This window comes from Natator depressus, chromosome 22 (assembly GCF_965152275.1).
Source record: "Natator depressus isolate rNatDep1 chromosome 22, rNatDep2.hap1, whole genome shotgun sequence".
Lineage (NCBI taxonomy): Eukaryota > Metazoa > Chordata > Testudines > Cheloniidae > Natator > Natator depressus.
This window is the reverse complement of record NC_134255.1, coordinates 9,551,472-9,574,037: the sequence shown is the minus strand read 5'-3', so window position 1 is coordinate 9,574,037 and position 22,566 is coordinate 9,551,472. Positions and strand designations below refer to the sequence as shown.

Sequence of the window (22,566 nt, the reverse complement as noted above, 5' to 3'; positions counted from 1 at the left end):
GCCAAAGAAGAGTTCTCTGGGGCGGTGTTGGGGATTGGAGCACATGCATGTATTTTATAAAAATCAGGATGGATAAAAATTATTATTTTAAAAAAAAATGAATTTTTTATATTGAAATGATTTTTTAAAAGTACATGTCACTAGTTCTTTCCATTGTACAGTCTTTAATTGCTGCCATGGATGGCTTGTACTTGTTTCTTTTAGCTAGCTTTCGAATAGTTAGGAGAGTTTCAGATTTTTACATAGCCTTTTTTCTACGAGGAAGTTTCATACTTCACGTGCTCATGTGTGCTGAAAGAAGTAAGTGCGGGCCCTCAGTAATGGTCACAGTGTGTGGAAAAACACAAGCTCAAAAGCAAAATTGATTAGCAAATAGCCTGTGTTAGATTTGTGACCAACACTACCTTCCTATATATTGAACTTTTGCAAGTTAAGAAAGCTGGAGTGTTTTGAAGTGGGTTATACATCTTCATCAGGGTTTATAGTTTAAAGCCAATGGGACTTGTGCTCCCAAATCACTTAGATGCTTTTGAAAATCCCACATGTAGGTGCATAAATATGGGCGTAGGCTCCTATTTTTGAAAAAAATTGGTTGGTGGTTTTTTTTTTAAATCACAAGAACTTTGCTAAGGTATTGAGTCAAAATACGTTACCACTGAAGCAAAGATTTTTGCCGCTAAAAGATTTTATAAAAAAAATAAACAATTTTAGCCCTCGATGCTGCAAACACTTAAGCGCATGCTTAACTTGAAGCCCATTAGTACTCCCAATGAAGTCCACAAGATTGTTCTTGTGAGGAAAGTTCCTGCATCATCTTTTTTTAACAAAGACAAGCTGAGTGTTGTAATAGTTAATGTTTTATTTTGATGTTTACATGGCAATGATTTGTAAGCCTGTTACAGCTTTCAACATAAAGAAAAAAGTTACTTACATAGCTTCTGAAGTGTTTGCAAATTCAGGGCCTTAATTTCCAATATTTTTGGTCCCCCCCCCCCTCCCCCACATTTAGTTATGTACAATTCAGAGATGACACCCGAGCAGAGTGGTCCTCTAGAAAATTTCCCAGCATTTATAACTTGCTATAAGCTTAAATTGCTGCAGCCCACCTTTTCAATTCATTTTACAAAGCCCCAACCTGATTTAAAGTCAATGAATTAAAAAAACAAACAAACCAGGTGATTTAAATCCTTCTGCCCTGATGAGAACCCACTAGTTCTTAACTTGATTTGTGAGTAGATCTTCAAGGAGTGTGTGTGTGTGTGTACACGTGCCAATTGTCTGGTGACAGTTACTTGACTTTTCCCTCGGCTGCAGGACCCACCCTATTTCACGGTGCTACCAGGCTGGGAGTACAGACAAGAGGCAGGGAGGGAGCTGTTGATCCCTTGTGCTGCTGCAGGAGACCCCTTTCCTGTCATCGCCTGGAGAAAGGTACCCGGCCTGCCAGACAAATCTGCAGTGCCTTTGGCTTTTGATGAATATTGCAGGCAGAGAAGCCACACTCTCTGTCCCGGTAAGAACAAACTGCAGGTACAGCTGCTTCGCTTCGGGCTGCACCACTGCCGTCCTGTCCCGCAGGTGGGTGGGGGAAACCCAGCTCCTGACAACCAAGTGTTTTAATACCATGAAACCTTCACAGCAGCATCTGCAAAGCTGAGCACGGCCCCCGCCCCCTCTTCCTCTGGCTGCTCCACACTGGTATCAACTTCAGGAACACCCACCGATGCTTCCCCACCCTTTCTGCTGGGGTCGCCACCTGCAGGACGGAATAACCCTCCTGGGGTGCTAGATTGGGACGATGCAGTGTTGACTGCATCAGCAGGTGAAGCATTGGCAATGGTAGGGCAGGGATTCCCCGTGGCGGTCCGCGGCTGTACTTTTGGAAGTATCCCCCTCTCGGTGGAAGCTACCAGGCTTTTTTAGTGCAGTCCCGCAGCTGCTTTGGTCCCCTCTTGGAATGTATATTCTGCAGCCTGGGGCATTTGCCCACACATGGGTTTTTCATGGTAAAGAACCAGCCTGTTACTTTAACACCTCCGGAGGGCACATAGAATTGGAATGGAAAGAAATATTTTTACTTTTGTCTCAGTTGTGTCCCCAAGTGCCCCTGTGATGCGGCCTGCATTGGCATGATAATGGCGTCCCGATATCCTGCTTTAATTCCAGGCCCTTGAACTGGCATGTCATAGGATAGCTCTATGACAACGGCTACGATAGCCTGGTGGATTTTGGCCTGAAGGGGGAGCTTTTTTTCCCCCCTTCTTCTATACAGTCTGGCAGCTAGGGATGGAGAATTCCCTCCTTTGGACTGGGTCTTCTGCCCAGATACACAAGCTTCTTGTTTTCCAGCAGCACCAATAGTCTTTCCTCAGCGACCAATGTAGTCACTCACTGTGGGCTTCCCAGGTCTCCGCATGTTAGCCAGCGTGCCTCTCCTCTCAAGTCTCCATTCTCCATATAGAAAAGCAGACAAACCAGTGGGACCTGCTTAGCCCTTTGTCCCTACTGCAGGACCTTCTTCCCGGGCCTTCCATCCTTTTACTGCTCTTTCTTCTTTATTTGCTGCTGTTTTGTGGCGCTCTCCAGGCTTGCATACACGATGCACAGGGCCGGGATTTCCCAAGTACGCCATATCTAGCTTGGGGGAGAGAGCGGGAAATGGAAAGGCTCCCAACAGGACAAACAAGTAGTTATGTTGGGGCAGTCAGTGCAAGGGTACGCCAGCTCACTGTGGAAGACCATGCACAGGTGGCGTTGCCCTTGATTTTTCTGGGTTCGAGGCAGAAGATAATAAAGTAGCCCAAGGGCAAACCTCCATGGAAGCGGGTAAGAGAATGAGCAATTGAAGTGATTTGCTCACTCCTCTAGAACACTTGCATCTTTCTGTCCATCTTATTTCCTTTCTCCTTCATTTCTTTTAATCCTTTCCTTTATTTTTCCTGCTTTTCAACATCTTCCCTTCTGCCCCATGGTTTTTTCTGTTTCTTCTGCCTTGATTATCCCTGGGCATGTCATCCTCCAGTGTTTTCAGTCAGGACTAGTCTGGACTTAACTGGGTTCCATCAGAAAACATAAAACCAAAGGCCCTCACACACTACAGGCTCACGAAAGCTACGGCCACCTTAAACCTGGCTTCTGTGGTGAGGCCACTGAAGGCCTTGGATTCAGCACTGGTAGCCACTTAGGGCGGTTGATCGCACTGCTCTGCCACCAAAAAAAAAAATCTAGCCATATACAGGTGTTGAAAGATAACATTGCATAGAAGGCCAGTCAATCCTAACAAAGCTATGCACAAGAAATCCACAGAAAAGCTATGCACACGTTGTGGGGAATGAGGACTTCGAAGCGATTTAGGATTTGTACAACTTCAGTTTATGGGTGTGAATGTCACTGGTTATGGAACCCAGCATCTCAGCCATCAAAAGAGACGGTCACTCCCCCCCCCCCATTAAAACAAAACAGAGCACCTAGGTTTTTCTTCCTGAATGGTTCCAGCCTTGGTAGCCCTGTTTGTGAAATGTCCTTTTGAACCTTTACTGAGGAACACTATGGTGTGGATACAGTTTACTTTCTAAGAGTAAATCGGAGTATTATTTAAAGCATTCGTATACAGGCATATTCTCTACTCAGTTGTACCATTGCCACTGAGACAAATTTGACCTCTAGTGTGGAAACTTAGAACCAGGTAAAAGGTAGAGATCACATTTTTAAAATGGGGCAGGTTTGTTCTTAATGGTGCATTTGCAGGCTCCAGTGGACACAAAGTGGTTACTCATTTTAGGTTCTGAAAGTGTGAACTGGAGCAATCAAAGATCCACATCACTCACCCTAACTGACATAAAACTCTGGCTTAGTGCGTGTGATCATATCTCCTTCTAGTGGCTGGCACCAGAGACTACAATAGCCTGCTACTTGCAGCTAAAGGAGTTCTCTTTTATCTCAAGTGCCAGAGAGACTTGTGCTTTGGATGCTGAACGTCCCAGGTTGAATCTCCTCAGAGGTCCGTGGTGTCCGTATGTCTGTGTGTTTATGCTTACGTAGCCAAGTTGTAAACATGGCTCTGTTCTGCATGCATTATGTCTAATTATCCTGCCATTTTTAATTGGCATGGTTAACTGAAAATCCGTGAACGTGCTGCCATCTGCCGATCTTTGTAGCCAGCCCCAAGTGCTGGAGAGCCTGGAGCCTCTTGACCCCCGGCTGGTATTCTGTGGGTCTCGCACGTAGAGCCTCGCTACCAGAGTGTGACCTCATGCTGCTGCTGTGCAATGTGCTTCTGAGTTGTTGTTGTTTTTTTTCTTCCCCTTTGCTCTCTCTTCTTTGCTCAAGGTAGGGAAGCCCAGTAGAAGCAAGCACAACACCCTTCCAGGTGGCACCCTGCAGTTCCGATCCCTCAGCAAGGACGACCATGGGGAGTGGGAGTGCGTCGCTACCAACGTGGTCGCAAGCATTACTGCCAGCACTCACCTTACAGTCATAGGTATGAGAAGGCCAAGGGCTGGTCGGGGGGGGGGAGGCTTGGGAGGGCACGGCAAGAGGGGATAACTGAAGGGGAATAGGGAAGGGTGGAGGAGGGGGAAATAGAAGGGAAGGAGCGGGTGTCGTCAAGAAGGTGGGAGAGCAAAGGCCGTGCAAGGGGATAAGCAGACCAAGAGATCACTGGGAGGAAAGGACTGAGGTGGAATAAAGGAGGTTGGTGATGGAGGGGGGAAACAGAGGAGCAGCTGAGGGGTGGGAAAAGGTGTTGAGCGGGAGGGATGAGGTTAGAGAGAGAGACCACACTAGTCTCTTCAGGTGCCCTCCTCACAGGACATTAGCCCGTAAGTCTATGTGTGGGGACGGAGGGTGGGGAAAAAGTCTTTGGATTCCCCTCCCAACCTTCCTTACCCTCCTTTTGTATTCTGAATTGATCTGAGCCCTGCATCTCCAGCGGCTGGGTACATAGACACTGCAATTGTAGCATGGGTAGGCATACCGGCGCTAGCTTGAATCTAGCTAGTGCAGGTAACAACGTGACTGAGGCTGCAGCAGCCTGGACTTGAGTGCGGGTTAGTAACCCAAGCACATACCCAGGGTCCCTGATGGGCTACCGTCACACCATAATATGTGGTGTAGATGTACCCTTTGTTTGCTCCTGGAGTCGATTACCTGGGCTTTCAGCTTGTAAATGGATTGGCTGTTGGATAATTTGGAGGCGGGGGTGCGCTTCTCTGTGTCAGGAGAGGTTCATGTTTCCTGTCTGATTGTGCCAAGCTGTGTGTCTGAAAGGTATTACTCAGGGGCGCTTCTCATGAAAAGAAGAGCAACATTTTCCTTTAATTTCACACTCCAGTGGTGCTGTCTTTAAATCTCTGTCCTTTTTATTACGGCCACGTCCTGAGGCAGATTGAAGGGCTCCCCTCCTCGCTGGCCAAGTGTGTCCTCCCCTGCCGCAGCACAGTTAGAAGACAATTTGGTTAAATCTCGAGGGTTTCTTAATCCTGTGAACTCCCAGATACTAAAGTATGTTCCTCTGTGGTTCCTCTAATTAATGGACTTGCTTGCTGAGAAGGCTAGGTGTGCAGTAGTTCTGTGTGCCCAGCACACCTGCATGTTTCCCAGTAATGCTTTCTGCTGGGAGAAGCTAGTGCTTAAAATGGGCCCCTTCTCTGAATTGTCAGATCACCAGTACAGACAGAGGTGGTCGGCACCACTGACCTATCTGGATGCATTCTCCAATGGGACAGATGTTGCTTCCCAAAAGTAAAGTTTTAAGTCCTCTCTGAGTGCACAGAGGCAGGGGAAAATGTCCTTCCACTCCTAAGAAGAAGCTCCCATTCCTCTAAGCTCCTGTTGTCTTTAAACAACCATAAATTCCATAGTCCAAGGGCTGCCATTCTTCTGGGTGCTCTGGTGACTGGCCCTATGTATGTGTATGTGTATTTCTCTCTGTTTTGCCTCTTACACTGAGTTTCTCTCTACCTTCAGGCACAAGCCCTCATGCCCCGTGTAGTGTGCATGTCGTGGTCTCCATGACCTCTGCCAATGTCTCCTGGGAGCCTGGCTATGACGGTGGATACGAGCAGACATTCTCAGTTTGGTATGGCCCTCTGTGAGTCATCCCAGCATGCTTTGCTCTCTGCTTCGTTACCTTTCTCCTCAGCCACAACTTGGAGCCAAGCATAGGCACTGCCATTTCTAAGCTGGGGTGGGTGAGGTGGTGAGGGGACCTTCCCATGGGCAGGACGGCTGTGAAAAGCATGGGTCAGATTCCAAGCCAGTGTAAATCAGTATAGCTCCATTGACTTGAATGGGGCTACACCCACTTACATCCTCTGTGATATTTTCTGCTCTGTTGAGCCTTGGTGCCCCAGAACAGTTGAAGTGTGGGGACCTGCAAGGGGTTCTGATGATTTTTTTGCTGAATACTCTGCTGCTGCTTCGTTGAGGGTTTGTTCTAGTGGACTGTCTCTCTCTCTCTTCCTATCCCTGCTGCCAGTGGATCTGAGAGACAGATGTATAAGTCTACATGTACAGTTGTCAACCCCTTGCCCTTGCATGTGTTTCTGTTGTAGAAGGCTCTAGGTCCGCCATGCTTTCATTGGTCCTTTTGTCAGCCCTGAAAACTTACTCTGCTTATGTTAGAGTGGAAATACATTTTTTTTCATTAATTCCCACCTGCATGTTTTATGTTATTCCCACCTGTACCTAGTTAAAGATGAACTGAAAATCCTGTTTTGAATGCTTAACAGCCAAATCACTGGCAGAAAATATAGAGACTGTAAAGTATACTCTCAAGAAACGTGACTACGTCAAAAGGCCACTGCTTTACTCCACAACTGCCTGTGGGTATTCAGAGTCCTAGAACAAAAGAACGGCCACACTGGGTCAGACCAAAGGTCCATCTAGCCCAGTGTCCTGTCTTCTGACAGTGGCCAGTGCCAGGTGCTTCAGAGGGAGTGAACATAACAGGTGATCATCAAGCGATCCATCCCCTATTGCCCATTCCAAGCTTTCTAATAATACCACTCGGGACTTGCACAGAATACGTCTCCGATTTGCTGACTTCAATGAGACGAGTGTTTGTTACATTTTTAGTCCTCTTAGCCCTGCTGAGCCACCAGAGCTGTAAGAAAGCAGGCTGCATCCTACTCCCACTGGCACATCTGCCACATAGGATCCTGCTCCCACTGATGTCACAGGTGGAATTCCAGCTGATCTCAGTGGAGCAGGATCAGACCCTACATTCTGAGACAGAACGCACTTCTGCCTGTTGAGATGCCCTAAGGGCGAAGGCCATTTCCTGCTCCCACTGGCTCTGCGAAGAATCGAAGACCTCTAAGGAAGACGACAGTTGCTTAATGGAAACAAATGATACAGCAAAAGGGACTCCTGTTTTCTACCTATATTGTCGGTGTTCTTCGGTTTTACAGTAATGATTGGCCAAAACCGTTGACAGTTGCTAGATTTAAAAAGCTGTTTAACACCTGTCCAGAGTAAACACCAAATTCTGATCGCTTTTGAGGGTTTCTGGATCCACACGTTAAACAGTCGTGCCAAGATTCACACATCCAGCGTCCTAGCGCAACGAGGCCCACAGCACGGGGATAAGTGCCAGCATTCAATCGACAGCTTCCCAGCGTGGAAGGACCTGCATGATCGCACCAGGATTCGTGCACCTGGCTGCCAGAGGTGTTGTGACTCACACATAAGTGCCAGAGATTCACATTCCCAGCCTGTGACTGAAGTCGCCCCCTCCCTGCCCCCAGTAGCGCTGCTCTTTAAGCCAGCTTTCCTTTTTCCCCACGGGTAGTGGACTGTGGAAATGCTTCTGCAGTTAACCCTTGTCATGAGAATCGTGGTGGGCTGCAGCACAGACCAGTGTCTCATTTGGATGCTGAGCTTATTTGCATTCTGTTCCTTCTCAGGATCTCTGTCAACTGAAATATGAAACGTAAAGGTGATGACGACCTTCTGTGTTTCAGCCGTGGTTTTCTTCTTCCCCTTCCCTCCTCCCCCACACCGGTTGGTTGGTTGGTTCGTTCGTTCTTTTCTTAATGTGGCCAGATGGAGTCTTCAGATAGAGTGGAGATTGGATACATGCTTCCCCTGATAAATTCTGCTCTGCTTGAGACAGAGCACCGTACCAGAGCTCGGAAAGTGGGGGCTGGGCAGTAGCATGGGGAGACAAAAGAAAGGGAATAGAAAGAGGGAGAAAATGAGAGCGCGAGAGAGAGCGAGAGGAGGGAGGAAAAGAGCTATGAACAAGGAAGAGAATGAGCTTAGAGTGCAGAATTCACACAACTGCCTCTGATTAAAATGTCCTTGAGAAGGAATAATTAAACCTCCTTCCTTTTGAAACGCATCTCACCTTGGAGGAGGATGTCAGCTGCTGCTATTTGCTGCCAGCTTCCTTTACTGATTCTTTGTCTATTTCCTGAGAAGCCAGGATCTCCCATCTACTTTGAGATACCAAACAAAATGAGACTAAAGTAAAAAACAGTGGAAGGGGAATGGGTAGATGGGGGAATATTAGCTCACACCTTGAGTAAGGGCTGTACAGTGGTGTTGGACGATGGTCCAGTGTGGTGTGGGAACCACTTCTGGGTAGAGGAGGAGGAGAGCCCACTTTGCTTGTAGAAAGTCATCCCTCTGAGTATTAGCTGCTCATGGGAAGCGTCAGCCAGGGAGACCCTGTGGGATATGGTGCCAGAGGGATTGGAGAGAGAAAGCCAAAGCAGGCTTGTCTGCTGCAGAGCTACTGCTCATTATTCATGTCCACTTGTCAATGCCAGCCCTCCTCTCCTTCACAGACTGGAAATCCGGGCAAAGGTTATGCATTCTTCTCCCTGCTGTATTTATATGACCCTCCTCAAAGAGACCTTTCCTGCAGGTCAAGCCCTTTGGACTCTGTTCTTTCTCGCCTTTGTCCTTATTGGCAGCTGCTGCCATCCTTCTAACTTAACGTTTTCTCCAGCTTTGCTGAGCATCCCATGTTGACAGTGTTGTTCCGTATCCCACCCTTTTGGCTGTGCTGGGACGCTTTGATTATAAATTTCACCCACTCTGTCAAAAATGGCACTTTCTCTTCCAACGAACAAACCAGAATAGAGCTCCGGGGAGCTGAAAAGTTAATTCCATCCTGCCAAGTGTGCAGTGTTCGGAACTACGTTTCAGTGAGACTTTGTGGTCTGTTGTGCCGCTTTAGGATAGTTTTATGTGGGTCTGAACAGCACCTTCCATGGGAGCGAGACCTGGCCTGGGCCTGCTGGCTTTTGTAGGCTAATGCAGAGGCCAAGAGCTCACATGTAGTTGTGGATGTTACAATCTACGTGGGTAAGAGGAGGATGGGCCATGACTCTGAGGCTGCTGTTCTTTATAAAAAGATCTAAGCGGCGTTTACTTCTGCCTTTATTTGCTGTCCAGGTGGGTTTGAGAAAGGAGAATGGCATTTATAAAAAAGCACTGTTTATTAATAACTTTCCTTCCGTCTTATAGCGTGCATTTCATCCAAGGACCTTAAAGTGCTTGTAAATATATCCACACCTTCAGAATATATCTCTAGTAGGGGGATCACATGCTGGTGGGGACCAACAAGTCCCATGTGTAGCCCAGACTCCGTTTCAGCTGTTTCCCCCTTCTTCTCTAGTTGTTAGGGCGTGCTGTGAATACAAGTCCAGCTCCACAGAGACATTTGGAGAGAGTCCATGCGACAGCAGCTGGGTAGCTCAAGCATGCTGCTTGTGTCTGTGCAGTATCTTTAGGGAAGAGCTTTCCCCATGCTTTGATGGTGATCAGTGCTGGATTTATAACCAACACCCCTCCTGTGTCATGCTGTTCCAGTTACTTAGCTGCCTTACTGAGATTGACAGCTTAGAGGCCTGGGCCAGGCATCAATAAGGAGCCAGTGGGAGGGAACGCTTGAAGGCAGCAGCGTTAAATACTGCAGGGAGACCTGAATCAGACACACATTTTTGAGCGCAGCTTCTTTCCTGACCTCATACCAACTGCTGGTGTGACAGAGGATTCTGGGAGCTGTAGTTTTTTAAGGTAGTTTTGTTAAACAGGAAAGACTTCCTATCCACTCTGTTTCTCTGCAGGACTCTTTGCTTCTGGTAAAGGAGTACTTGTGGCACCTTAGAGACTAACCAATTTATTTGAGCATAAGCTTGCGTGATCTACAGCTCACTTCATCGGATGCATAAAGCTGTAGCTCACGAAAGCTTATGCTCAGATAAATTTGTTAGTCTCTAAGGTGCCACAAGTCCTCCTTTTTCTTTTTGCGAATACAGACTAACACGGCTGCTACTCCTGAAACCTTTGCTTCTGGTGTATGCAGAGTTCCTCTGTGCATATGGCTTTGTTCCCCCCTTGGCCACTTCCATAGCTTCATGCTTCCTTTCTCCCTCCATTGTGGCAGTATCTGTCTTCTCCCCATCCCTTATCTCCTGCTTTGTAGGCTTGCCCAGATGAATAGCTAGTGGCTTTACATATGTTGTGTACGCCATAATTCTTTCTCTAATATAGATATATATCGCTACTGACACTATGATAAACTGCAGCTTGTGGAGATTATTACTGCAGTATATATTTCTAATGGGGGCTTAGAGTTCATAGCTATTGTTGTTTTCCACCCCATTGCAAGTCAGGGATGCCACTTTGAGGCATTTAAGTGACATTATTTGCCATGACTTCACATTGCCATGACTTGGAGATGTAATCTCACCAGGTCATGAATCTTGAGGAGTACACCTGGGAACCTTTGGTCCCCCTGTTCACACTGGGTTTGTGGAATGGATTAGTAAAAAGACCTGAGGCTATCCTGTCTGAAAGGTTCCCTTCCCTTCCTATTCTGGTCCTGAATTCTCTGCTAATAGTTCTGGTAGGTGATGTTTTCCTTTGTGTGATTGTGTATGTATACATTCTACTGTAGGTGTGCACCTAATGCACTCGAGCAAGAGACTTCCCATACCCATTGGTGGCGCACGCATCCCGCTGTCTTCATGTGCCAAGTGATGGCATGAAAGGGGCTTGGGCACTGCCTCCCTCAGTTCCTTCTCACCACCCCGGCAAGAGTTGGGAGAATCCTGTCGTTCTCTGAGCTTCAGTTAGCCAGCCATAGAGCAAAAAAAAATTATTCGTGTGTGTGTGTGGTTTTAGTGTAGTTAGAATTTAGTGGATTTAATATACTGAAATCCCCAGGTTTTGAACAATTTGTCACATTCAGGGCTGTGATTTCTATTAATGACAGACAAAAGCGTTGCTGAAGCTGCTTAGGTGAGGGGCATGTGGGGACAAATGTCCTATTTGTACCTCCTTCCCAATGAGAATAAAAAAGCAGAGGGATTTCCGCCTCAAAGTACGTCGTCTTGAGAAGGTCACAGGTCACCATTCAGCCCCAACCCCAAGGCAATGGAGTGTTTGTCCACGAGGAGTGGCATTCCAGCTGCCCCAGTTTCTAAGCCCAAGACAGGTGAGAAACATCATTCATCTTTGTCTCCAGAGGACTCCTTGAAGTGCTCAAAACCCTTCTCAGTCTCTGAGATGGATAAATGTTAAGTCTCATTCTTCCCCTCCACAAAAAGGCTCTGAAAAGTCCTCCAGGGCCAAGTCAAGAGCTGGTTGGAAGCATCGACACTCAGTTACCATCAGAGGTGACACCATTATCTCCAGCACCAGAGGGGCTGCTGAGACTGGTGCCTTCACCCCTACCTGCAAGACAGCTGTCTCAGACCTTACCAGCTTTAGCAGCCGAGCACTTAGTTCTGCTGTTGGTGTCTTCGCTGCCGCAGGCATTCTTCACAGTAAAAGACCTTTGGGGTGTCCCTCTCCTGGGCTCTCCTTTGTTGCATCATCCAGTCCCCATCTCAGTGGCCTCCACTTCAGCGGCACTACTGACGCCATTGTGTACAGTCACCGTGGTACTGCCAATGCCGTCCGCTTCATGGGTGTATGTACCGCATCAACTCTGCGGGAGCTGTCAATGTTCGCTCATTTATCTGCATTCCGACCACCTCCGTCCACCAGCACTGTCAGATACATCATCAACATCAGTTCCTCTGGGATAACAACACCATGTACCAAGACTTGCTCCAGCACCTCCTGGGACTGCTGTTCCTTTTACTAAAGAGAGAAAATGCATCTCCCCTTCTTTAGACTTTGAACATGATAGACAGTCACCTGGACCCATATCTCTGTCACGATGGTTCAGGTCTCTAGACTGTCAGTGTTCTAAAGATTTCCCAAACTCTAGAGCAAGATCTTTATTATAAGGCTGCTCCAGTTTGGTGTTCCTCCATTGTGGGCTGTTAAAAGACTGGACTGTCCACCCTGGCTTTCTTGGGCCCCTTGGCCTGCTCCTAAAATATCTTGACACCTTGTTGGCTACTCAATCCAGAAGAATGTCACCTTCTCCTGTTCCTCTAGTGCCTAGGGTTGACAATTCTCTAAGCCTACAAATTCTCTTTAATGGAACCCACAGAAGAAGAGGAGACTGGAAAGGAGCTTTTAGCTGTCCCCTATCTATATCTCTTCCTCTTCTCCAGATGAGGCCACCACACCAAAGTCAGCATCACCTTCTCCTGAGAACTTTAAAGTTTTTCAAGATCTAGTTAGGAGAGTGGCTGTCTCTCTTTGGGAACACAAGCAGAGCTTGTGCAAGACAATCCTCACACGCTATTAGACGTTTTGCAAATTCCCACCCCTGAAAGGGTTAACCTTTCCAATAATGAAGCTTTACTGGAACCTACGAAGACCCTTTGGCAGATACCTGTCTCTGTCCCGTCCCCTGAGAAATGGGCGGACAGATACACCTAGGTTCCTCAGCAAGAATTTGATTTCTTTACCCATTCCATTCTAGACTCATTAGTGCTCGCAGTGGTTAAAGAGCATTCCAGGCAGCCTCACGCTAAGGCTACCTCGAAGATTATACAGGGCTGGATCTGTGTGGTAGAAAGGCATATACCATTGAGAACCTTCAGATAAGGGTCTCAAATTATCTGGCATTGTTGCCCAAATATACTTTTAGTAACTGGCCAGCAATTTCCAAATTCACGGACAAACTGCCTGAGGAATGCAGGGATCAGTTCTTGGCCGTTTTTGTTTTTGGAGGGCCTGTCGCTGCTCATACTTCCCTCTAAGCACCAATCGACGTGTCGGATACTGCCTTACGCTTGATGGCTGCAGCAGGCTTCTGGCATTCCAAGAGAGATGCAGAATGCAACAGAAGTTCTACCGTTTGAAGGTGCTCAACTGTTCTCTCAGAAGACCGGTGACGTAACGTGCATGTTAAGATGCTCTTGTGTGAGCCTTAGTTTGTTGTGTGTCCACACCTCAGTTACAAAAGAGGAAGCAAGTTAAGCCCCAAACAAAGTACAGGCCCTAACAGCAGCAGAGACCTGTAGAAGGAGGTCTAAGACTTCTAGGTATCACCCACCACATCGTCTGTAACAGGCGCTTCTCACCAGATTTAAGTGACTTTTTGAAACAGGCGTTTTGATACACCTGTCTAGGACAACGTACCAACTGTGTGTCATCTCATGCATTCAGACCCCCGTTTGGGAGGAACCCATCTCTCTTGTTTTGTTTTTTTGTTTTGTTTTGTTTTACAGTGAAGAGACCAAGATCACATTGGACATGTGGGTGCTCAGCCTTGTAAAGTAGGGATGTGTTACCCATTTACCACCTTCCCCTTCCCCAACTCATCCTCTGTGCTCTTGTTCAAACTCATGAGATTGTTTTTAGACCGAGAAGTACATTGATTAACACGGGAAACAATAGAGGAAGTTCCTTATCATGGAGGGAAAGGTTTCTTTTCCTGCTACTTCCTAATTCCCTAAAAAGAGAGGCAGTCTTTGGCCATTATGGACTTAAGAAAGCTGAACAGATGTATCAAGAAAATCAAGTTCTTCCCAAAGCTTCATTCTTCCAAAACTAAAGAGAAGCTCCATTTCTTGTGTATTGTGGCATTTTACCTGGACCACGCATTCTTTCAGCTCCTCTCGCAGACTATTTGTAGTCTATGCTGAGATGATGAAAGAGCAATCTGTTACAGCCCAGCGTATTTCACGCTGGATTTCACACTATCAAGCGTTGCTATGATCTGGCAAAAGTCTCTCCTCTCCTCAAATTTGAGGATAACAGCCCACTCCACTAGGGCTCATTCCACTTTGTCAGCCTTCTTGAGCTACATCCCTATAGCGGGCATTTGTAAAGCTGGAACGTGGTCATCTGTGTGTGCATTCTCCAGGCTCTTGGCTATTACTCAAGCTTCTCCGGATGGCGCCAGATTCGACAGGTCGATGTTGCAGGTTCTCTTCAAGTAGTCTGTAGTTCTTCCACCTGTGTTGGAATTGTTGGTGGGTCTCCTACCGTGAAATGTATATGTACACAATCACTCGAAGGACAAAAAATGGTTACTTACCCGTACAGTAACTGTTGCTCTTCAAAAGGTGTTGCGCACATATACTCTACAACCCTCCCCTATTCCCCGCTACTTTGGTTTTTCAACTTACTGGTGGTATGAAGAAACAGAAAGGGAGGCAGAAACCGCACCCCTTTTATGCCCTTGGCTTGGTGCAAGGGGTGAACGGGGTGCATCTGCCACCCATGATTATGGCTGGCAAAAGTCTCTGAGTCACATGCATTGGTTGTGTACATACACCTACACTGGAACGTATATGTGGACAGTACATCTCAAGGAACAATAGTTACTGTACAAGTAAGTTTCCCATTTTTTCTGGATGGTACCATCCACTAGCAGACGCTTTCCTTTGTGGAGACGTGCTAGGATGCATGCTACCAGTTAGCTGTGAGGAAAGAGGAGATGGAGGAGTAGTGGTTGGAAGAGGCAGGTGCAGACTGAGAAACAAGAGGCACCTATCTTCCCAGGCTGAATGAGCTTTGTCATTCTTGCCGTCTCCCTAGATACATTAAAATCACCCCTTTTCTTTGCTCTTCTTGCTGGATTCCTGGATCCTGTATTGTGTGGGTATGGCAGTCGGGTGTTCACAGTTTGAAAAGCCATGTGTTTGGAGTCAGAGGAAGTCTGTGAGGATTGCAACTGCAATCTCTGCCTGCTGGGTGGCCAGGGTAGCCACCATCAGAAGGCAAAAAAGGAGATCAAGGGAAAGAAACATGGGACACAGACCTTTGCCCAAATCCTCTGCTGATGCAACTCCATTTACTTCGGAGAATTTGCCCTCTGTGTTCTTAAAGTGCAGCTATTCTTATTAAATGACATGGCACCGAAAGCATGCTATGTCTGAAAAATGACTTAAAAATTGCATCCAGGAGTTCCTTATTTGTCTCAAACACATTTACTCAGTTTCAGAGTGAAAAGATGTAGGGTTTTGTTTTTATTTTTGCAGGGGAGAGTGAAGGGTTCCCACTAACTAACTACCATTGCTAGCCCTGTAATCCTGGGATCAGATCTCAACTTGACTGATTCCCCCCCGCCCCAATCTGACACGTGCTTAATCACCAGTTATGAAGATTATCGAGGACTGTTTCTGTCCTCGTAATGCCTGCGTAAACTCATTAGGATGGATTCTAATTTGTGATAAGGCTCCTTTACACTGCTCAGAAATGTAAATAAAATTCACTCTCGCTTTTAAACCCTTTTATGTTGCCCCGGGCCTTGGTTTAAGTGAGAATCTGGCCAATTGTCTTTAAAATTCTCCTCTTCTTTGCCCCAGCATAAATCCAGAGTCACACCATTGGTTTCATTGGAGTGACTTCTGGTTTGCTCATATGTACTGGTTATTACAATTTGGCTCCATGTCTCCAGTGGGGTTGCACTGAGGGGGGAGGAGGAATTGCTCTGTATTGGAACTTAGTTAATTTTGCTGATGAAGTGTGAGGCAGAATAGACTCCGCCTCTCTCTGTCATAGCTGCGGCAGTGACACCAGGAATAAAAAGTAACAATGACCTTTTGTCATGATCAGTAATCAGGATCTGCCTCTGAATACCCCACTGAGAGCAGGGAGAGAAGTTTGTGGCCATCGTCAGACTGAAAGGGCTTTTTGTTAAGGGCCTGGTGTAATGAGGGAGGGCTGGCAGGAGTGTCCCTGTAAATCAAAGTGTGTTTCTGACTGGATGTACCGTGGGACTGAGTAGAGAGCCCTTTGGCCCAGCAAACATCTTTCCTCTCAATCTCTGTCTTTCCTCTGACCCAGTTTCAAGGCAACTCACTTCTGTAGGTGGCAGAATCTCAGCACCTTGTCCTCACATATTGCTGGTATATGAAACCCAGTCACTCAGGGTCTTTCCATTATTGCTTAAGGGATTGGCTCTCTGTCTGTCCTCTTTCATTCATTCATGCTTTCTCTCAAAAGCACCTCCACTTGAGTTGTTTGTCTCCTCTCTTGCCAGGACGAAGAGAGCACAGTTTGGACCCCATGACTGGCTGTCTCTTCCGGTACCAATTGGTCCTAGTTGGCTGCTGGTGGACACCCTGGAACCAGAGACCGCCTACCAGTTCAGTGTCTTGGCTCAAAACAAATTGGGTACGAGCGCCTTCAGTGAGGTGGTCACTGTGAACACGCTCGGTGAGTTGGGACATCATGGAGCTAGTAAAGGAATTCAGAGAGTCCCTGGATATGAAGAGAATAGAGATGGGTGGTGAGATGAGGCAGGGTACTTTGGTCACATTCCGTAGGCCCGCTCTCATGTTAATGGTACTAGTGACATTGCCCATGCGAGAACCAATATGCCCCGTGGCTTAGTCATCAAGCACCACAGGATTCACCAGATTGCAGAGATAAATGTTGAAGTCTTGTCTTGTCTTGAGTGGAGACTTGTTGGCTCAGGAGTTCCATACCCCAATACCATTCACCTCCAAGTCTCTGTTTCACAGGCAGCCCAGGCTGGTAGTAACCAAAACTCATTGGCCCTAACCGGTTGTAATGTACACCCTATCTCAGTCCAGGTCACAGCACGGCCATTCCTGATGGTTCTCTTGTGGGTGGTCTCAAAAAGATCCAGGAATGAGTGGACTTTCTGAGACCGTATCCCTCTTTCTTCTTCGCCTCCTTGTATCTGTGGCTGTTCCTTCTTCTCATAAAGACTTCTTGACATCTTTCAGAGAAGAGACCTTGTTGATGCTACCTGCGTGGCTGCATGTCTTAAACCTACAGTTGCAGAGCAGTAGGAACGGCCATAGTGGATCAGACCAGAGTCCCTCTAGTCCGTTATCCAGTCTCAGATAGCAGCCAATGGCCAGTGCTTATGAGAAAGTAATACGCTACCTTTTAGTGCTCCTCCACCGTGTCGTCCTTTCCTGTGAATCTTGCAGCTGGTTGGTGTATGCCTTGAGACCTGTGGAGTCGCAGCTCTGGAGGCTTAAATCCTAACCAGCACAGCTGCAGGTGGTGTTGGACCTGCAGAGGAAGGATGACAGAAGAGAAGGGTGCATGTGCACATTGAAAGGAAGTGGAGAAAGTCGCCAGTTGTAGAGCATACGGCTCTTTTTTTTTTTCTTGACTCCACTAAAAGCGTTCTCTGCCCCATTCCCTCCCTGTCCTGTGTGTCTTCAGCATTCCCCGTAACAACTCCAGAACCCCTGGTGCTGGTTACCCCACCGAGGTGCCTAACAGCCAATCGGACGCAGCAAGGAGTCCTGTTGTCGTGGCTTCCTCCAGCCAATCACAGCTTTCCAATTGACCATTACATCATGGAGTTCCGCGTAGGGGAGAGGTGGGAGATCTTGGACGATGCTATCTTGGGGAGTGACAGTGACTTTTTTGCCAAGGATTTGTCTCAGGTAAGAGGTGGTCTGAGCGCCCTTTGGTTTTTATAATGGGTTGGCCCTTTGCCTGGGTTACTGATTGTGCACCATCTGTATTGCAGCACTGGGAGAGCATTCGGGGTATACTTTCAGGATGTCGGTTGCTTATTTCCACAGTAGGGGCTAATTTGGTGTCCTGAAGCATAGACCCAGTGAAGAACAAATTCCCTTATCATCCCAGGGGAAGAAGGGCAGTCCCTCTAGAACAATGTTGAGGATTCCCATTATCTAGTCTGGAGAAGGCATTTTGGTGTGCTAAATTGTTGAAGGAAGCTTCTGACTAGTGGCTTTTGTTGTTGTTTGGTGCTGTAGGACACCTGGTATGAGTTCCGAGTTCTGGCTGTCATGCAGGACCTCATCAGTGAGCCTAGTAACATTGCAGGTGTCTCCAGTACAGGTAAGTGTCCTTCCAGCCCCAAACAACTTAAGCACAGAGCCCAACGTGGAAAGGCAGTATTGCAGTGTGGTGAGATGCAGGGTCTGATCCTGCCAGGTACTTTGGGAGTTGAGAGCCCTCTGACTTCACTAGAAACTGAGTATTCTGCAACTCCCATGATTACGTTCACAACGAACTGCTGGGCTATGCAGAATGGAACAGCTTGCGATCGGAAAGACCAAATCGGCGCAACACAGTAGCACAATAGGCCAGCAGCAAAACGCGGTGTTCTATACTATAACAGAGTACAATATGGAACCGAATAACGGAGCATAGCCCGAACCAGGGAGTCGCAGTGCATCACAGTTCTGCCACGTGCACTGAGAACAGTGCCCCAACCCAGGGAATACGCAGCATTGACATGAAAATGAAAGCTGCATGAAGGGCAGTGCGATACTGCACCATGGAATAAAAAGAAAAACATTGTAGCTCCACGAAAGGGACTGTAACACACAGCAGCAGAAGAAAGCACAATGCAGCCCTGCATACACCATAGCGCACAGGAATATTTCACAGTCTTCAGGAGAACCCACCATATCAAAAATAGCAAGTTGTGGTGGAAGGCAATATAATCCAGGGAAGGAGAGCTGGAAATAAGAACTATGGGAACCTAAATTATACCACCTCACAATATGAGACCAATGATACTTCAATTATGCTGTGCATAGGACAGATCCAGTCTAGCACTGCCCTCAAGTGGTGTTAGGCAGAAGCACTTTGGATGCAAGTGACTTTTGTTTTTTTTTAAGATTAGATTCCTCTACTGTAGTTTGTCTGCCTGAATTTGCTAGCTCTTGGGTGTGTAGCTGACCTCAGCTTATGGCCGGGTGTAATTACACAAAGTCAGTTACTACTGTCTCAGCCCAAAAAGTTCTACAAGCTGGTGCTAGTGACAGGTTTCCAGGGACAAGTAAGTGGATAGATTAAGTAGTTAGCATAAACCATGTAAAATCACTTCCCAGTAATTGTGTACACACACTTGAATAAGCTACCGTCAAATTTGCTGATTCAAATCCTGCCAGATCAGCAAACACTGAAAGTTGTTGGATAACTGTTCAGTGGCCTGTGAGTACTGATAGCATGCGTCTCAGTGCATATCCAGTCGGCAGGTGTCCACGTTAACTCTGGGTCGCTTGCATACCACAGCGATATGCACGATGTAAGAACGTAGGAAAAATACCAAAACTACCAGCACATTTGGTCTCCCTGTTGGTAGTCTCCTCAGAAAGACAAAAGACTGAATGGGGATACAGTGGCTGAATTCCCCTTTCGCTCCTAGAGGTGATCCCTGCAAAGCTTCCACTGCTACTTCCAGTGCTGACTGCTCTCCAGTTAAGTGGATTGCCAATAGTGATGATGCTTCTTTGTCATGTGGATAGGTCTTTGTTAGGCTCTGGGCGGAGACCCAAAAGTATCTCTCAGTCCACTTCCCAGGCATCTGAGAGTAACAACATTGACTCACTACCACTCTGGGCTGGATTTAAACCAGTAACCTAGTTGGGAAAGGCTCTGAACCTGAGCACCAATCTCCTGAACCGTCCAAAGCTGCTACTCATTTACACGCCCTGTGTAAACCTCACTTTCCAAGCAACGATCAGGACCCTGGTTGTGGAGAACAGTTTCTTTTAGAACTCAGAGGATTCCCCTTTTTCTGCAGACATCTTCCCCCCGCCCGACCTGACGGACGATGGTTTGGCCCGACCCGTGCTGGCGGGCATTGTTGCCACCATCTGCTTTCTGGCTGCTGCCATCCTCTTCAGCACACTAACTGCCTGCTTTGTCAACAAACAACGCAAACGCAAGCTCAAGCGCAAGAAAGGTGAGCCCTGCTACTTTTGTATTTTTTTCTCCTGTGGCATTTTGTGGTCATCTTCCCTGTCTGTCTCTCCCGAGCGTCTTCAGGTGAAGCTTGCCCTAACTTTATCCATCAGCTGTGACTGTTTGGATCCTGGCCCTTCCTCCCCCACATTCCTCGGCTCTAATCTGAACAGATGGGTAAAAAAATTAACAAGTTGTAAAAATGTGTGCTGAGGTCTGGAGGCTTGCTTTGAGAAAGCCCCAACATCTCACTGTTGCGAGAGAAGAGAGTGGTTATGCGCTAGAGCAGCGTAAGGGAAGAGATGCGTTCTGGCTATACTGGAACCTCTGCCGCTGTCTGAAACATCTTGTGATCAGAAATGGTAGAGGCAAGGTGGGGATGAAGATGAAAGAGAGAGAGGTACCTAGGCTGACATGGCAGGGGAACCTTCCTAATGGTGATATCGGTTAGGCCAGTGGGTTTTAGGTTTGGGGATTTTTCATTCTTGGGGAGAGAACCTCCTTGCAGAGTCTTTCCCTTCCCATAGCTCTCCAGTGGCTGGTTCTTAAGTCACTTCCTTCTGCGGGCCACCAAGAACAGCTGCTCGTATCACTGGTGCTTCATGGATCATATAGTGTGAGAACTGTTGCATTTTAGAGCAGGCGTGGCGAAGTCATGGCTCTTTTACAGTTAAAGTGCAGCTCGCAGAGCTCCCTGTGCTCCTCCCCGGGCATTCTCCACTGACCAGACGGGGGAAGAGAGCTCAGGGCTTCCACCCTTGTGCAGGGTGGTGGGGCCAAGGGCTTCTGCCTTGCAGGGAGGGGTGGTCTCATGGCTTTAGCCCCCAATGAGGGAGAGGTGTCAGGGCTTCAGCCAGGTGTGCCTCCCCAGCAGTTGCCACTCCGCGGGGCAGGTTGAGAGTGTTTTGCGGCTCTCAAACTTCTGAAGATTTATTGTATGTGCTCCAAGGGTCAGTAAGTTTGGCCACCCCTGCTATAGAGAATCATCCAGAGAAAGTGGTGGAAGCCCCATCACTTAAGTTATATAAACTGGGATAGGAATGCCCTGCAGGGAAATTCACATGAGCTGGGGATGCGGGGGGTGGACTCTTTTTTTTTCTTTTTTTTTTTATCTCTAGTGTGTATGATTTGGTGACAATAGGATTGATAGGAAACTGTCTGGAGTTGTTTGTTTGTGTGCGACTATTAAAGCACAAATCAACCAAAATTTGGCCTCTTGTCAAGTCTTTTTTTTTCTTTCTTGCTGTTGATTGTAAGATTTTTGATGCCTTTTTCTGCCTAGTTGTGCCTCTTTAGAGTTCTCTCTCACTCCCCCTTTTCTTTTCCAGACCCTCCTCTCTCGATAACCCACTGCAGGAAGAGTCTGGAGTCTCCGTAAGTATCTCTGCCTTAGAGGTGCCACTCAGGCCGTGTTCTATCTGGTTGGTTTTGGAGACCCCTCTTTGTAGGGATGCTGCTCACAGGAAATGGAAATATCTAATGTTGTTGAGTGTCTCAAATCTGCTGATCGTGGGGTCTGATGCTTTTGGTGTTCCCTAAGTCTTTGGAACAAAATAGCCTGCAAGAGACTGCCTGGCTTTAGAGCAGAAGCAGAGGAAGTAGTTACCAATGAAGCCTGTTGTAGGAGATTTCCCAAGGGAGTAGTGCTGGACTTTTTATTTTGAGGTGGAATTCATAGAAGATTAGAGTGGGAAGAGACCTCAGGAGGTCATCTAGTCCAACCCCCTGCTCAAAGCAGGACCAATCCCCAACTAAATCATCCCAGCCAGGGCTTCGTTAAGCCTGACCTTAAAAACCTCCAAGGATGGAGATTCCACCACCACCCTAGGTAACCCATTCCAGTGCTTCACCACCCTCCTAGTGAAATAGTGTTTCCTAATACGCAACCTAGACCTCCCCCACTGCAACTTGAGACCACTGCTCCTTGTTCTGTCATCTGCCACCACTGAGCACAGCTGTGCTCCATCCTCTTTGGAACCCCCCTTCAGGTAGTTGAAGGCTGCTATCCAATCCCCCCTCGCTCTTCTCTTCTGCAGACTAAATAAGCCCAGTTCCCTCAGCCTCTCCTCGTAAATCATGTGCCCCAACCCCTTGATCATTTTCATTGCCCTCTGCTGGACTCTTTCCAATTTGTCCACATCCCTTCTGTAGTAGGAAGCCCAAAACTGGACACAATACTCCAGGTATGGCCTCACCAATGCCAAATAGAGGGGAATAATCACTTCCCTCAGTCTGCAGGCAATGCTCCTGCTAACGCAGCCCAATATGCCGTTAGCCTTATACTGGCAATTTTTAAGTGGCTGCTTTAAAAGAAGTGGTGGATCCTTAATGCAAGTTTCACTGTAAGAATATTTCACCTTTGTTTTTTCTTTAACTGGGAAATTTAGAGTTCTACGAGCAACTCTTTTTTTGCCTTGAAGATTCCCCCATTTTATCTTTCTCCCCACACTCTATTAAAGACCCCTGGATCGTTGTGTCCCACTGGTCTCAACTCCTTCCAGAGCCCATCAGCAGTACTCAGTGCGTCCGCCAGCAAGGGTAGATAGA

General features: G+C 47.2%; 1 protein-coding gene across 4 annotated transcripts in view; it reads left to right on the top strand.

The window, feature by feature from the left end:
* Nucleotides 1-22,566, top strand: part of IGSF9B (immunoglobulin superfamily member 9B) — a 94,486-nt gene that overhangs the window by 57,498 nt on the left and 14,422 nt on the right. For 3 of the 4 annotated variants that reach the window (XM_074936735.1, XM_074936737.1, XM_074936739.1), the window contains exons 10-17: nucleotides 1,315-1,431; nucleotides 4,330-4,480; nucleotides 5,968-6,091; nucleotides 16,352-16,527; nucleotides 17,515-17,741; nucleotides 18,078-18,162; nucleotides 19,859-20,020; nucleotides 21,348-21,393. In XM_074936735.1, the coding sequence (XP_074792836.1) occupies nucleotides 1,315-1,431; nucleotides 4,330-4,480; nucleotides 5,968-6,091; nucleotides 16,352-16,527; nucleotides 17,515-17,741; nucleotides 18,078-18,162; nucleotides 19,859-20,020; nucleotides 21,348-21,393 (1,088 nt within the window). The remainder of the gene's footprint in view (nucleotides 1-1,314; nucleotides 1,432-4,329; nucleotides 4,481-5,967; nucleotides 6,092-16,351; nucleotides 16,528-17,514; nucleotides 17,742-18,077; nucleotides 18,163-19,858; nucleotides 20,021-21,347; nucleotides 21,394-22,566) is intronic. The other variant, XM_074936736.1, reaches the window with a different exon arrangement.